This window comes from Telopea speciosissima, chromosome 2 (genome assembly GCF_018873765.1).
Source record: "Telopea speciosissima isolate NSW1024214 ecotype Mountain lineage chromosome 2, Tspe_v1, whole genome shotgun sequence".
NCBI classification, from domain to species: domain Eukaryota; kingdom Viridiplantae; phylum Streptophyta; class Magnoliopsida; order Proteales; family Proteaceae; genus Telopea; species Telopea speciosissima.
In genome coordinates, this window is record NC_057917.1 from 56746124 (window position 1) to 56764079 (window position 17956).

At 38.7% G+C, this 17956-nt stretch overlaps 1 protein-coding gene across 1 annotated transcript; it reads left to right on the forward strand.

Annotated features, from left to right (window-relative positions):
• The first annotated feature begins 272 nt into the window (after positions 1 to 272).
• Positions 273 to 16707, forward strand: LOC122652235 (probable fructokinase-6, chloroplastic). The gene is made up of 8 exons (XM_043845921.1): positions 273 to 288; positions 339 to 643; positions 9050 to 9261; positions 10169 to 10381; positions 10572 to 10769; positions 10875 to 11012; positions 13322 to 13441; positions 16449 to 16707. Exons 2-8 carry the CDS (start codon positions 469 to 471, stop codon positions 16581 to 16583), a joined length of 1191 nt encoding a protein of 396 aa, XP_043701856.1. The 5' UTR covers positions 273 to 288; positions 339 to 468; the 3' UTR covers positions 16584 to 16707.
• Positions 16708 to 17956: the final 1249 nt, after the last annotated feature.

Here is a 17956-nt window from a genome sequence, read left to right on the forward strand (position 1 = left end):
TGGTAAAGACTAAAGGGTAAAAGACCAGTGGGTGGTAGTTGGTTTGGTTGTGTTGTCCGAAACACAAAACAAATTTCAACGACCAGACGAAGCCACTCTCACTTCTACTGTTCTACAGTTCTACTTCCTCTCTTTCTCTCTCTCTCTGGTCTCTACTGCTCTAAACTCAAAGCATTAATTTGTTGATCTATAGATCTCACTTTCCAGGTTTGCCTTCTTCCCCAGTTCCCAACTGCTTCAGTGCCTTCTCTCTTTCTCTCTGCAAATCAATTCCAGAGGATTGATTATTATAACCCTCTCCCGGAGAATAAAATTGTAAAAATCACCACCATCACTACAAATCAACTGTTATCTCTGCAAAATCAGCAAGGGAAGAAGGGCTTTTTCAAGGCTACAAGTCTACAACTTCTGGGTAACAGACTTTGTAGACTGTAGCATATTCCCTTAAGCAAACTACTTTTTGTGCATATGGCTCTCTACTCTGCCTTTCTCTGCTTTAGTACCTTCGGCTCAAACCCTCGACTTTCAACCAATCGTTTCTCTGGTCCGACGGTTCTCAGAACGGAGGCCATTAAAGCAGCGACTTCTCCTTCTTCTTCTTCCCTGTCGACGTCCAATCGCCCTCGTCTTTGTAGATTACAAGGTATGGTGTTCTTCCATATGATCTGTATTTATTTTTATTAACTGCACTTTATTTTGTGTTGCTCAAAAATTTCTGCTTATCTTTCTCTCATTCTAAATCTGCTACTATCAAAGAGATCGGGTTGCGTCAGATAGGATTCCGTGTCTGCCATTTTTTCAGTACCTCACTGGATCTCTGTACCCTTTTCTTTGATGAAAGATAAAAAAAATTTCGAGGAAGCTAGTGGTGCGTAAAGGCCCATTGCTACCAGGAGGTCTTGAGTTCAAGTCTCCTGGTTCACATCCTAATCCCCCCCTACCTATCAAAAAAAAAATAAAAAAGAAAAAAAAAAATAGATACTGCAATGGATCTACATCCTTTGATATCTAAGTCCATTGGTTAGGCAGGGAGCCTTCTCATTTATGGAGTTTTAGATCCTATACAATAGGTTGACCACCTGATTTCTTTCCTGGACATTAACAGGACTACTAAAACTTGGTTGAAGCGTCTCAATTCCATGTGGGCGCCAAATTGCTTGTAGCGTCAATATGATTGATGCCATTGCCCACCACTTTCTAGTCCCAAATCATCATAAGAAAAGTAAAATTTCCAATTTACGCTCCAATAATACCATTACTGAGAGGGATTCTAAAGTGAAAAACAAATGGTGTCTATTTGCAGTCTGGAACAGCATATGAACCTCTTGGGAACTAAACTTTGCATCAGTTGTGACAGGGGAGACCACGGCACATCGGTCAAATTTATTTTCAAAAGCCCACTTATTTCATTGCTTTGATATTTGATAAACAGTGCGACGAGATGAAATTTTCTTGATCCATGTCGATAGATGACCCCTGCAAAGATCCTCTTCTAGTCATCACTAAGGGAGGCCAATGTAATACATGGATCTATTAGCTCTAGAGATCCCCAATACTTGTCTTCACACCCTATTGGAGATAGTTCTGCCAAAAAAAAAAAAAGGTAATTAGAGCTCCCATATGGTCTAGGCAGGAAAGGCACTTCGCTTTTCTATGAATACAGTATAACTGATTATTCCCCCCACCCTTTACTGAAAAAAAAAAAAAAGACCTATCAGCTTAGTTGCCTTCAGGGTGGAGGGGCTGCCTTCGAAGCTTCCAAGAGGCAACTAACCTGATGAAGCTCCCTGTTACATTCCTCTTTGGACTTGCGGTTCTTGCCACTTGTAACCCTCTGTGGGTTGGCACTTCAAGAGTAGAGCTGAAGATCCAGATCAATCTAGAAGGATTTGGCACTATCTCACTATAAAGAGCTGACCTTTTCTTATTGATTCAGCCTTGATCTGTAATCTGCCTTGTGCACTCCGAATCAATGACTAGATAGGAGTATTTCAATGAAATAATATAGACTATGCTCGCTGGACCCAATTAGGTGATCCTTTTGATTCTAGGCAGCTCCATTATGAGTGCTTTGCTAATCATCTGATCTTTTCCTGCCAATTGTTATTTGTTATATGTAAGGATTTTCCTAGTGACTGTGGGTGTACATGCCTTCTTGGTATAATGTTTGACATATTATTTAATAACTCTGACATCCATTGGAATAATTTTAAGCATTGTCCCATCAATAACGTGTTAATAGGGAATTGTGGTAGTCAGATCAATAGTCTGTTCTGCTCATAATAGTTAAATTCAACTATACTGCAGTATAACCTGTATGAAAGAAAGGGCACATTTTGAAAGGGGCCAAGTACAAGTGTCCAATGAAATTTTGAATCCCTATGAACAACTACAAAGGTGGACAAAATGCAGAATATTTGGGAACTGAAGATGCCTTTAGCTTTACCATTTTAAGGTTAATAGGGTTTTGAGCATTAGAAAGTGTTGGTATCTTTGATATGTGTCGTTTACATCATGGACAGAAAATATTCATATGACAAGAGTACTTCTATGTGTTATGCCATATGTGTGTCTTGAATTCTTGTACCCGTTTTGAAGTTTGCCCTGCTCCGATTTTTTGGTGGTGACCTGAAGGAGAAATTTTGTGAGATCTGTGATGGTAGCGGAGGACTTGGGCTGACCCGACTTGGAGGAGTATTACCTTGTTTTATTGTCTTGTTGTGTAAGCAAGAGAGAGAAGTGAGATTTGGCATTTTCATGTTAGGGTTTTCTGGTGAGAGTTCTTGCTGCAAGTTTGGGTGTTCTTGAGAGATATCCATTGTATTTTCTTCCATCACATAGTGAATCATCTTCAGCTTTGCTTGTGGATCTAGCAACTCTGAATTGGTGTGTGAACCACATTAAATCTCTATGTCATCCTTGCTTAAATTTGTTTTGTTTCTTCGTGTTTCTTGGTGTTTGCGTTAACCCTATGTATATTCCTGGAGTGCAAATTACACTAATAATGCCTATGTCTTACAATTATGAATTTATCATTTTCTCAGCTTGTTGGAATATGGGTATTTGGGTATTACGTGTGACATGGGTCGATCCATGATATAAGATCGACCCATGGGGTGTTATTTCTATTTTAGTTATTTTCCCTTTCCTAGTTCTATTCTAGCTCTATTTAACTAGTTAGAATTAGAGTTATATTTGGGCTGTGACACTGTTCACGTGAACAGTGTCTTGAACAGTGTTACCCTTTGTAATCTCTTTTATTATTATTATTATAAATAGAGAGCTTGACTGATCTCATTGATCAATCAAGCCATTCACTAATTTCTACATGGTATCAGAGCCTAAACTCGATATCTGAGAAATTAATTCTGCTCTCCTCCATCGTCTCCCTCCACAATTGATCTCTCCTAGATCAACTAACCCATTACCCTAAAACCCTAAATCAACCGAGACCCTCCTTCTCTCTTCCCTTCTCTCGTATCCATTATTTCATGGGGGCAGTACTTTGAGGTGATCTAACTATGATCTAGTACTTGCCCTAGAGTTTACCTCCTTTACTTTATCCTATTTTATGATCTCCATGCACAGTGAGATCCATGTTTGAAGACTGAAGCACTACAGATTTTTTTTAGAAGATCTGCAGATTTATTTTTCTCGAAGATTGAAGACTTGCAGATTTATTTCTCTCGAAGACCTGCAGTATTTTTTTCTCCATGTTTGAAGACTGAAGCACTGCAGAATTTTATTTTGAAGACCTGCAGATGTTTTAAGACCTGAAATTTTTTTTCTCAAGACCTGCAGATTTTTTTCTCAAGACTTGCAGAATTTTTTTTTCGAGACCTGCAAATCCATATTGTGCGAAGATCTGCAGACTCCTTTCCTCTTTTTTTTGAAGACCTGTAGCTGTTTTAAAACACCTGCAGCAGTTTTTTATTGAAGACCAACAATTTTTTGAAGCCCTGCAACAACCTTTTTGTTGAAGATCTGCAGATTTTTTTTGAAGCCCTGCAGATTTTTTTCTGTATACAGATCTACAGGTTCTCTTTGTTTGACAACACTGTAGTTGTTTCTTTATACAACCTGCAGAGTTTATTTTGAAGAATCGCTACCTATTGCAGAATATTCGCAAATTCCTGCACTTCGTTCATCGAAGTTCTATCGGTATGCCCGATTCAATGCATCCACTTGCTACCACCAATGGCCAATCTTCTACACAAGGGACCCATCATGATTATCCCTCTTTTCCAGTCAGCCCGATAAAGCTCGATGGCACTAATTATTTACTTTGGTCTATACAAATGTTTCTTTCCATTGATTCAAGGGGCTATAAGGGATATATATATGGTACCACTGTCAAACCAAGTGAAGTGGTACATTACAAGACAAGTGGAGTTCCAGAACTCTCTTGTTATGGCTTTTCTTCTCAGTGCAATGACTCCATCCATTGCCCGTGGCTATACACTACTTGATTGATCGCAAAAATTTGGAAAGTCGCTAACGGTACCTATTCCGGTAGGGAATGATGCACAAGTTTATGATATTCAACGAAAACTCCATGCAACCAAATAGGGTGAACTTACTTTATCTGAATACTACTGTGAACTCCGTAGCCTGTGGCAAGAGCTTGACTATTATGATAACTTTCAGCTTGATTGTCCTTCTGATATTACCAAATTTCAGCTTAGGGAGGATAAATTCAGAGTATACACTTTCTTGATTGGCCTTAATGTGGAATATGATCAGCTTCGGTCTCAAGTTCTGAGTCGTTCACTTTTTCCCACTTTGGAGCAAGCCTACTCTATGATACAATTGGAAGATACTCGTCGTTCCACCATGTTACCAACTACATAGCCAGAGAGATCTGCTTTAATTTCTTCTAGAGGTGGCTCTTCTAGTACTAGTACACGTTCCTCGTCTGAGAAGGAACCTCTTAAATGTACTCATTGTGGAAAGGAACGACATACTGTGGATTTTTGCTGGAAGTTACATGGTCGGCCATCTGACTCTTCTGATGGTCGTAGTGGTGGTCGAGGCCGTGGCCGTGGTCGTGGTGGCACACAGGCCCATTTTTCTGAAGCTAATGAAACAGCCCCTACTACCACACTTTCTGCAGAGGAACTTGCTGCCTTTCGTCGTATGATGACTACCTTCGCCTCTTCATCCGCACTGCCTCTACCTCGACTCGTGGTTCCCTCTCTCGAATCAAACCTTGTTTTCTCCAAACCAGGTATTTCTTTTGCTGGTCATTGTGCTTCGGCATTATCTCATCCTTGGATAATCGATTTCGGAGCCATTGACCACATGACTGGTCAATCCAATTTATTTTTTCGTTATTCTCCCTGTTCAGGCAAAGATAAAATTAAAATAGCCGACGGTTCTCTTTCCTCTGTCTCAGGGAAGGGAGCCATCCATTGTTCTCCTTCTTTATCTTTGTCCTCTGTTTTACATGTTCCTAAGTTAACTTCTAATTTGCTTTCTATCAGTAGTTTGACATCTGATCTCAATTGCAAAGCTATTTTTTATCCTTCACATTGTGTCTTTCAAGACTTGGGGACAGGGAGAACGATTGGAATTGGTAAAATGCGTGGTGGTCTCTACTTGCTTGACGAGGATCTTATCTCTCATGCTGTTACTATGTCTGGCCAGGCTCTTACTGCTACTTCTGCTGAACATCATTTATCTGAATTGCACCGATGGCATCGTCAACTGGGCCATCCACCTTTAGGAACCTTAGCTAAGATTTTTCTTGTTTTATTTTAGCATTGTAACCCTCATTCTTTATTATGTGAGGCTTATGTTTTTGCAAAACAAACTTGTTCTGTTTATTCTAGTTCAAATAAAAGATGTTCGAAGCCTTTTTCTATGATTCATTTTGATGTTTGGGGTCCCTCACGTACCTCTTCTACTCCTGGTTTTAAGTGGTTTGTCACCTTTATTGATTGCCACACACACACCACTTGGGTTTACTTAATGCGACACAAGAGTGAAGTTTTTTCCTGTTTTAAAGTCTTTTATAGCATGGTTCAAACTCAGTTTCAAGCTACCATTCAAACTCTCAGGAGTGACAATGGTCGTGAATATTTAGATGGAGCCTTTCAATTATTTCTTGCTACTTAGGGTATTATTCATCAAACCAGTTGCGTTGACACTCCACCCCAAAATGGAGTGGCTGAACGCAAAAATAGACATCTTCTTGATGTAGCTCGCTCTATTATGTTTGAAATGCATGTTCCTTCTCATTTCTGGGGAGAGGTTGTTTTAACACCTGCTTATCTTATCAATAGGATGCCCTCTCGGGTACTTGACTAGAAATCTCCTCTTGATCTTTTGAAGGGGTCTTCTTCTTATATTATTCCTCCTAAAATTTTTGGGTGTGTTTGTTTTGTTCGAAACCACTATGCCCTTGGCAAACTTGATCCCCGCGGTCTCCGCTGTATTTTCATTGGTTATTTTCCCACCCAAAAGGGGTATAAATGTTATCATCCTACATCTCGTAGTGTTTTTGTTTCCATGGATGTCGTTTTTCATGAGGCTGTGGCTTTCTTTCCATCTTCGGCACCTCTTCAGGGGGAGTCCATTCCTACTCTAGAAGAAGTGTCAATTCCCATTCCTCCTCTACATGAACCTATTGATGACTATCATGTACCTTTAGATAATGATGTTCAAGGGGAGCAGCAAGTACAACCAGTGAAAGATTTCACACACAAGAGTATTATTGAAAGAAAAAGGGCAACAACAGCCCACCATGCAAGATTACCGGACCAAGAGTTGTCCTCGACCCAGGATCGAATGACACCTCCTCGGTAATATTTCTAATCCTTTAGATGTTGCTACTTCTCCATTACTTCTGATCCATCACTTGATCTACCCATTGCTCTTAGAAAGGGAAAAAGGTCTTGTACGCAAAATCCAATATCACAGGTTGTTTCGTTTGAATCTTTATCCCCATCATTTCATGCTTTTGTTTCCTCTTTATCCTCTGTTTCCATACCACAGACTTGGCAGGAGGCATTTGCAGATACTAGGTGGAAGGAGGCCATGATCGAAGAAATGCTAGCTCTAACGAAGAGTGGTACATAGGATCTTGTCAGACTTCCACCACAAAAGAAGACTGTTGGCTGCAAGTGGGTCTTTGTAATTAAACAAAAAGCTGATGGAACTGTTGATCGTTTTAAAGCAAGGCTGGTTGCTCGCGGATTTACTCAGACATATGGGATAAATTATTTGGAGACTTTTGCACCTGTTGCCAAAATGAACACTATCAGGGTAATTCTCTCTTGTGCTGTGAACTTAGGATGGAGTCTACAACAGGTTGATGTTAAAAATGCCTTCCTCCATGGTGAATTAGAGGAAGAGGTATATATGGATGTCCCTCCTGGGTTCTCATCTGCTGCAACTCATGGCAAGGTTTGTAAACTTAAGCGTGCGTTGTATGGTCTGAAACAATCACCACGTGCATGGTTTGGTCGTTTTCAGACAGCAATGTTGACATTTGGTTATAAACAAAGCAATGCAGATCACACTTTATTTATCAAGACATCAGGCAACATTATTACTCTCCTCCTAGTATATGTCGATGATATAATTGTAACTGGAAATAACCCTGCTGAAATTTTCAAGTTGAAGAATTATTTGGCCAAGGAATTTGAGATTAAGGATCTACGCATACTTCGCTATTTTCTAGGGATTGAAGTGGCCCATTCTTCTCAAGGGCTGTTCTTATCTCAACGCAAGTATACTCTAGATCTTCTTTCTGAAATTGGCATGTTAGGTTGTTCTCCTGTGGATAGTCCCATTGAGGCAAATGCTCGTTTCCGAGACACTGATGGTGAACCAGTGGACAAAGGGAGATATCAGAGGCTAGTTGGGCGACTAATTTATTTATCTCACACTAGGCCTGATATTGCCTATGCTGTGAGTCTTATCAGTCAATTTATGCATGATCCCCGGTCTAATCATCTGGAAGCAGTATTCAGGATTTTGAGATACTTGAAGTCGGCTCCTGGTAAAAGAGTATTATTCTCTCGTCATAATCATCTACAGATTGAGGCCTACACTGACTTAGATTGGGCTGGTTCCCATTATCGAAAATCCACTACAGGTTACTGTACATTTGTGGGGGGAAATTGTGTTACATGGCGCAGCAAGAAGCAAACAGTGGTGGCCCGTTCCAGTGCTGAGGCTGAATTTAGAGCTATGACTCTTGGTATTTGTGAACTATTGTGGCTCAAGACTTTGTTACAAGATTTGAGTATTCCTATTACTCTGCCTATGCGACTCTACTGCGACAGTAAATCAGCAATAAGCATTGCCCATAATCCAGTGCAGCATGATAGGACGAAACATATTGAAATTGATCGTCATTTTATCAAGGAGAATCTAGATAATGGGACGGTTTGTGTTCCTTATGTGCAATCTGGGGAACAGTTGGCTGATGTGTTCACCAAAGGCTTAAGTGGAAAGTTTTTCAACCTCTAGTGTGTAAGTTGGGCATGACTGATATCTACGCACCAACTTGAAGGGGAGTGTTGGAATATGGGTATTTGGGTATTACGTGTGACATGGGTCGATCCATGATATAAGATCGACCCATGGGGTGTTATTTCTATTTTAGTTATTTTCCCTTTCCTAGTTCTATTCTAGCTCTATTTAACTAGTCAGAATTAGAGTTATATTTGGGCTGTGACACTGTTCACGTGAACAGTGTCTTGAACAGTGTTACCCTTTGTAATCTCTTTTATTATTATTATTATAAATAGAGAGCTGGACTGATCTCATTGATCAATCAAGCCATTCACTAATTTCTACACAGCTGTATGATAATAGGAAGTTACTCATTCTTAACATGGTCATTGTTGCGGAAATGGTAATTGAAAAAGGTGCTTAATTATTTGAACTTTCAAACTACTTCATATGAATTTATGCATGCTCATGTATGGTCAGTTTGGTGAATATACTCATTCCATGATACATTTGATTCTTGACACCTGTTTTATGACTGTTTGGTGATGATTTTGTCTTTACCTATTTCAATTTTCATTTGTTCTAGGTAATGCATTTCCTAGTGGAAACGGGCCACCTGATATGAATGAGTCATCACTTGTGGTATGCTTTGGAGAAATGTTGATTGATTTTGTCCCAACTGTTAATGGGATTTCATTAGCTGAAGCACCTGCCTTTAAGAAGGCTCCAGGAGGTGCACCTGCAAATGTTGCTGTTGGCATATCTCGGCTTGGAGGTTCATCGGCTTTTATTGGAAAAGTATCATTTTAATTTTGTTGATTTCGTCTGTCTATTTTCAGGTGGTTTTTTTAAAACAATAAATATCAAATGTAGAAACATTTTAGTCAATAAACAAATTGATCTTATAGTTTGGGACACTAGGATGTTTTTACTAATTTTACCTGTAAGTTTCTCAAATTTAAATGATGCTGATGTAAAATAATGCAGGATTGGCGAATCCTTGCAACCATGATTGATCTTATATTATTGATTCTCTAACACATTAGAAAACTGGGGACTGTCCTCAGGAATCAACAATTGTAAAAACATTGTTAGTCAATAAGATAAAACACTCTTAATGCAAGAAGGAGGTGGGGTTACAATCATGGGCAAGGACAAAATAATTTTGGTATTGAAAATAAACCTGGAAAATCTGCATATTTGCAGTTTCTATAAGACCAACTGAATAATTTCTTGAACATTTTGGAGTTCATATTTTCTGGAGCTAAATTTTTGTTGGTCAAATAGAGATCATACAAAATTCAACTGATAGCTGAAACTTTCAAGTTGAAATGCTAGTCAACCTCAATTGTCATCACTGGTAGTTGCATATTTGCAGTGTCCATACCTTTTTTTCGGTCATCTGATTTAGCAAGAATAAGAAATTTTGATTTAGTTTCTTCTTATCAATCTCTTTTATCCCATTAGAATGTAGATGTAAGATCAGAGGTTTCTAAATTTTATTTAAATTGTAATTTATAAAGTGTAGAAATGTAAAACCAGTGTACCTAAATTGCTGTATGAGTACGACCTCTGATAAGGACAGCAGTTACTGATTAAGACTTCTGAAAATCCAAAACTATCAGTTAGAAAATAGAGAGACAATATTTTAGATATATTTCCCAACCTACTGCCTTGGATCATTCTTATATGAGTATATGCACAGGTTGGTGAAGATGAATTTGGGTACATGCTCGCTGATATTTTGAAGGAAAATAACGTGAACAGTGATGGAATGCGTTTTGATCCTGGTGCAAGAACTGCTCTGGCCTTTGTTACACTCAAGAGTGATGGGGAACGTGAATTCATGTTTTACCGTAACCCAAGTGCTGATATGCTTCTCAAAGAATCAGAACTTGATTTTGATCTTATCAGGAAGGTATTAAAGCTTTCTTTTTTTTTGTTGGGGGGTGGGGAAGGGGCGGTAGATAGCATTTATTAAAGCTTCCTAATGTAGTATTGAAGGGAATGCCTCATTCTTTCATTACTTATTATTTTTTGTTTTTACTATGTTTTGATAACATTTTGTTATAGTTACGCAATATTCTTCATCATAAATCATATGGCAGGCCAAAATTTTCCATTATGGTTCTATAAGTTTAATTACAGAGCCATGTAAGTCTGCTCACATAGCTGCTGCAAAAGCTGCAAAAGATGCTGGTGTGCTTTTGTCTTATGACCCCAATCTGAGAATTCATTTGTGGCCATCTGTAGAAAGTGCCAGAGAGGGAATCCTTAGTATATGGGAGCTTGCTGATATTATTAAGGTATGGTTTCTAGGATATCTTCCCTCTCTTTCTAGAACCTAAAAATACTAACTGCAAAACTGAATAAGTTCCACGTCTGACATTTATTATGAAGTCAACAATCAGGTAAGTGAAGAAGAGATTTCTTTCCTGACAAAAGGAGAAGATCCATATGACGATGCTGTTGTTCGTAAACTTTTCCCGCCAAGTCTCAAATTGCTGGTTGTGACTGAGGGTCCTGAAGGTTGCAGGTACTACTCCAAGGTAAGCCACCAATATTTGGTCCTCCAACCACATATAATGTTTTACAGATCTATTTTGTACTCTTTAGTTTTCAATAACTTTCTCTTCTCCGTTGGAGGGGAAGATGCATGTGCAAGTGAATGGTCTAGGAGGATTGGTTCCCCCTTTTCCCTCCCTTTATTCTTCAACTTGTTGGTTTAATCTTCCACTTTTTACTACTAACAGAAATCTGTCAGAACAATGGAAAGAAATGAACAAGGAGTTGAATAGAGGTCTAAGTATTTACAAGAGAGGTCCAAACAATGAATCTGCCAACTGGTGCAACTCATTTGCACTTCTAGAGGGATGACAGAACAGCACCTGATATTCTTAATCTAACAGTTATCTGAAACCTGGCCTGGTCCCAATCCTTGTTAGTGACTGGTCTCCAGTTCATCCTGTCAAGAAAACTGTTGACTCATTCAAAAGCATCTTTGACCAGATCTTTTAGGTGGGGAAAAAATCTAAGTTATTAATCTTATTAACCTACTTGGGTATACTGTACATCAACCTATTGGCCTTTGGTCTGTTGGAAGATGCAACCGGTTTCATGTAATGAGTGCTCCTCTAGAAGAAAACCCAGAAGTTCATCTTGTAAGCCCTTAGAGAATCACTTTTCTTTCTAAAGTCCTAATTGTATGAAACCTGGAACTGTCAAGGTATGTGACAAAATTAAGTCCAACAAACTGCCCCGTTTACTCTAGGTTGCCTGTAACATTGTCCAGATAAAGCTCTATCTATCCAGCCTTGCTACCCTGATATTTGATTATAAAACTTTCTTTATCCTCTTTCTTTTCAAGCTCCCATCCTCGAAGATTGCAACTTCTTCAAAATTAAATCCATGAGGCTGCCTCTAAACAGTCTGTCAGCAAGGAAGCAGTCACCATGATCCAGATGAGTGACCAGTGGGAATCCCATCCAACACAGGCATTGAATAGATGTTGACTACATTACTATTTAATTACCTGTTAACCAAATCTTTCACGAGGTATTCAAAACATTTGAGATTGGAAAAATATACAATTCAAACTTTTTAACATATTGATCATACTTAATTAACATCACTAGTCGACACAAAGGTTTCATGTTGAGAAAGCCCAACCAAGACCATAGTTAGCAACTTGCAAATAATTCAGCAAATTTTTTTACTCGATTTCAAATTGGTTTCAAAATTCATTAGTATTTGACAGTCCATGAATAGTTTGCAACAGCCTGAAAAGATTTGGGCTCCAAAAATTCAGTCCTTGAGGATAGGTCTAGAATCAAATAATTCAAATCGAAAAAATTTGAGATCTTTATGAAGTTCCAATAAAAAAGTTTAAGAAAATGGACTAAAATTTTGAATTTTCACAATATTAACAAACTAATTAAGAAAATGGACTGATTTTGTGCTTCTGAATTTCTTAAACATAAATGATTAATCCCCAAATTAATCTGAATCCGGATTTTTTTTTACGGTCCTTTTTTGTAAACTGAATTTTGAAATTGGTGAAACAAACCCAAATAATTCTCCTCCGAATTATACATTAAGCTGAATTTGTCAGCTATGACCAAGACCATATTTGATGTCTGTACTTGCACCAGTGTTGTAAAGCATAATGTGGATGACTTTTTTGGTATTTGCCTTGTCCTTTTCCTTGCAACTGTTTATTATGTATTTAGAAAATTGCAATTGCTCTAGGTTTAAGACTATTTTAAACACTGGCCTACACTGTTGGGTTATGCACTTTTAGTAAAACAGAATTTGGTCATGATTTTTGGTGAAAAAAAATCATCCCATTGACCTTTTCCCAGCATTTTCTTTGATAAGCAAGCATTTCATTAGGGGTGGGTGGAAAACTCCCTAAATGAAAAGAAAATGGTTTTAATGTACTATTCAAGATTGCAAAGCAGTAATTGTTCTTTTAACTCAGTGTTAGTGTTGTTTATTGTATAGAACTGTATACTTTGAGTTTTTATTTAATAGCCTACGGCCTACCCCAAGAAGTTGGGATAAGGCTTAGCGAGTTACATACTTACATTGTGCTTTAAAATTTCTTATTGAATCTAGAAATCATCATATTGATGGAATAGGTCATTAATATAAAAGGGCCATTAACCAGTGCTGGTCCCGTGTATGCGGTGTCCTGCAGGGGTGAGTTTGGAGTTGATCCTAATCTTTGGCATTTTTTTGCGCTTAGTGTCCGCCCTCAAGACTCAAACCTGGGGCATATTGGAAGCCGGAACCTTTTTTGCCATAGACTCGGTCATTAATATGCACCTAAAAATTTGTGATGTCTTTACTTTTACAGGATTTCAGTGGGAGGGTTCATGGTATTCCAGTGGATGCTGTAGACACCACTGGTGCTGGAGATGCTTTTGTTGCTGGACTGTTGTCACAACTAGCTGCTACTGATCTCTCATTGCTTCAGGTATTATTGCTTTTGGTCTGAGGGTTCACTTTTATTGCATTTTGCATGATTTATACCATCATGCACTGTCATCCTGTCATCTATGTGTTGTCCTCACTGGTTAGATCAGCCCTTGGTACTCTACTTACTTGATGTACAAGACCATGATCATCTGAAAATACAATAATGTCTCTGCTAAGGTTTTCTCTTGATGAATGGGGAAATCTGTTCTAAGTCTAAATACTGAATGGAGCAGAGATTGTTGCTTAGAACTCAGAAATGCATGAGTATGCTAGACCAAGAAGCTTGGGATGAAAGCTAATGATATATGCAGATGGCAATGTAATATGTGAACTAAATGCTTTAAAATAGGATTAGAACCTGTGTGTTACCTCAGTGCAATGGTAAGGTTGCTCCATTGTGACCTAGTGGTTGCAAGTTCGAGTCGGGGACAGCCTCTTCACAAAGTGGGGGGTAAGGCTGCATACATTATGACCCTTCCCACACCTCGCAGGGCGAGAGCCTCGTGCACTGGGTACACCCTTTTAGGACCTGTGTCTAACATGTTTGTGACAGTAGTACAATTAAGACACACCTACTATTACTACCAGCACCACCATCGCTACACTATTACTAATACTACTATTACTACTACCACCACTAAGGACACTCGCATGGATAAACATTATATATTAAGACACTGCAATTAGTTTAGTTACATGCACACACATAGCTGTAATTTTTTTCTTTTTCAGAATTTTTAACATGGTAAAAAATAAATGACCGCCGCTGAACTAAACTAATCGAAAATGTAAAAAGGAAATGATACAATTAAATTATGGGCAATTTGGTAAACAAATTGCCCTTCATGCTAAAATAAACCTATTTCTTCCATTACTTGCTCTGTGGAGCAATAACAAACCAAAAGGAGAAACCCTCCACCAATGGCTTCTACTGAGATCTGCTACTGGTTTCTTTGATCTTAACAGCCTCAGGCAATTACAGTGGTTCTGAAGATCAGATTGCACTGCGAGGGCTGCATCCAGAAAATTCACCAGATCATATAAAAAATTAAGGGTGATCTGAGTTTAATCGAAATAGAGGAACCTCCCCAATTTCACTTAATTTTACATCCAAATCCTTTGGATTAAAGACCTGCAAGTTGGAAATTAATCGAAAATCAATGGAAATTAAAGACCTGCAAGTTGAGGAACCTTCACTGAAAAGGAACCATTATCTGCCAGACTCTAATGTCACAGTCCAAACTGCCATTGTAAACCAGATAAGAAGTAGCATCAGCAGAGATTTTGTTCAAGGAATCATAACGACCAATGGCCGTAGTGAGACACTTTACGGGTCCTCTATGTCCTTCCAAAACCGCCAAACAGCTGTAACTATTCTCAATGCCTCTCCTCCAAATCCTGACAGTCTTATCGGCTGATCCACTGCACAGAAAATCTGAAACCACTGCCAGGCAGAGAATGGCCTTTGTGTGTCCCCTTAGCGCCCCAACTACGACCATGTGCCCGCCTTCTCGTCCAGTGGCAGTGCTGCTGTCCTCCCAAACCACGATATCGCAGGCGCTGGAGTATAGCACAGACCCGGCAGTGGTAAGAGCCAAAGCATTAACGGCGGATTTGTGTTTCTCAAGAGTGGTCACAAGCGAATGCTTCTTGTCACCAGGGAGCTTTCTCCAGACCTTAATCTTGGTATCGGCGGAGCCCGTGTAGATATGACAGTCATTGGATAGGGCCAATGCATTGATGGCATCGTCGTGGGCGTTACTGATATGAGGGTGTTCTTGGGCATCATCGGCGGGAAAGATGAGTTGCAGGTGTTCTTGCGTAGAGATGATGTGTCTTCAAACCCTAAACGGTGGATTGTGTTCTTGGGCATAGATCATGTCATTCTACCCTATCAAGGTTATATTGGTCATAAGATGTCTAAAACACTCTTACCATTCGCAACTAACGGGAACAACTAACAGAGTGGGTTTACTTACTAATTATTTTGGAAAGGAAGGGAGGTACGCGTAAATACCATAACTCACCAGTGGATCTGTAATTAAGCCTTACCTCAGGGAAGGTATGTGTAAATTTCCCTTAAATTATTTACAAATTGATTGATATATGTAAACAAATTAATCTCTCCCATGATAAAACAACATAGGGTCAGCTAAATAGCCTTATCCCAACTAAATGGGATCAGCTACATGGATCCTCGCTCTCCATTCAGCTCTATTTGATTTAATCTCTTCCATGCTATTAATAGAAATATCTATATTGATATATGATATGAAACTAATTTTATACAACAACAACATAGTCTTAAATGATGATATTAGAATGGAAAACTATTTGCATGATATGAAATTAAGCTTGGAAATAAGTTGCTCTTTATAGCCCGAGTCCTGAAGTCTTATTTTTGGGTTTTGCCGAGTATGGCACCTCATTTCGTGTTGGATTTTGACACTGTATATTTGATTTTCCATTTTAATATTGTCATCTGGGTTTCAATTTGTTTGATTAAAAATGGCTGGGGACAAGGGCTCTGCTTTGCACAAGGTTAGGTCCTTTTGAACCTAAATTGACTACAGTTACAAGGTGAAGTGATAGACGATTGACCGCTAGCTGGCTGCTGCAAACTAAGTTGCCTCAGGCATATGTGATCAGCTCAATCTTTTTGTCAGTTTACTTAAATAGCAAACCTGTGACTACGATAATCATCTCCTCCAAGAGATTCAGATAGGACTCCAAATTTTAATCACATTTAGCCCTATGTGTATCCTGAATTGTTTAGTAGGTAACAACTTATTTAATGATCATAAACTGGTAAAAATATAATGTAGTATTGGTAGGAGATTGATCCCAAGGGCATATTAGTAGTATATGGTCTTTGGTGGTTTATTGATTTAAAATTTTCTTATTTAGTGGTTATGGGCTCAATAATTCATTAATTCTGGCCAATATCTACAACGAAATTTTCTCTTTTAAGTTTTGGAAAATTTTATGTTTCCTTGTCTATGTAGGAAGAAGACAGATTGAGAGAAGCTCTTAAGTTTGCCAATGCTTGTGGTGCGTTGACTGTGATGGAGAGAGGTGCCATTCCAGCTCTGCCATCTCGAGAAGCTGTAATGAATGCCTTGCTCAAGTCTGTTGCCTAGATCCTCACTCAAGCTCTTGTGATGTACCTGAATTACAATTCTGCAGGAATGTTCTTAGTCTGCAAAATGCTAATGACACTTATTGATTAGATAGTAACAGGTTACAGATTAGAGATTGTATTGTGTTGTATTAAATGTGTTGTTCAATAAAGTTTCAAAAGTTTTTTCTTTCTTTTGAAATTTTGGTTTTCCCTCCCAGAAAACTTCTTATATATTTTTTTTGGTAGATAACTTCTTATATTTTACTAATGCACTTTAAAAGAGAAATGAGAGGCATATATATAGGATATGGTTCTATAGGGGTGTAAGCCCCTTAGAGGAGACTCTTTTCACCCATGTGTCTGGGGTTTGGGGTGCTTTTTCACATACGTGCGAGTCAGGCCGTGGTGTGGGCACTAGGATTGGAATCTTTTAATCCAATCCATTCAATTTAATGGACACACTCATTCCATGGGATGCCTTAAAAGGATGCATCAACCTCTATAAGTGGAAATGGGTGCCCTCAAAAGTAATGCACCAATTTGTGCTATACATCTCTTGTATTGTTTTGTGGAAAATTATCCTCTTCAATTCCCCACAGCTCGGCAGTGCGGCAGTGCTAGTGTGGATGTTTGACATGTGGCAGTTCAGACATCAAATGGCCCGAGTTCATTGACTATGTTGAGTGTTGAGCTCAGACCATTAGATGTTCGAACTGCCATGTGTTGGACATCCACACTAGCACTGCTGCACTGCCGAGCTATGGTGAATTGGAGAAGATAATAATCCCTGTTTTGTTCCCCTTTTACTTAAAAAAATACTAGTGTTTTTGTGATTGCATTCCATACTTGTGTCGTCTAAGTTTTACTTTGAAATTCTCAAAGGGGTTTGTAATAGCAGAATGCACTGTTACTATTTGAAGTCAACAAGGCTGTTGTATCTTGGAGGTCTACTCGCATACACATGGTTGCACTTATAAGAGACGATTAAGGTCTTAAGGAGAGTACCTATTGGTACGCCTCAGCTTATTTTATCATTTTGCTGAATTCATCGACAGTTTAAATTCTCACTCCCCCAATAGATAAGTACATCTCTCTATTAGTTGTCTTTTTTGCGTGTGCTACATATTGTAATAATTAATCTATTCATTTAGAATCAATCTTCTGCAAAGTTTAAAGCTTTTATCCTCAAGTTATGTGAAGCTAACCCAATAATACAAAACCCAGTGAGTTAACTTAGGGAGTGGCCCCCTTTCCAGTTTGGCCATGTCTTTGACTTATTGGTATAGTGAAGGGTGGAATCCATATGTGGACTGGTCCCAAAACTCTTAGCCATGATTCTGCCACATGGCTTTTTAATGGTGTTACAGTTTTTAAGACAAGTTGTTCCGGTCA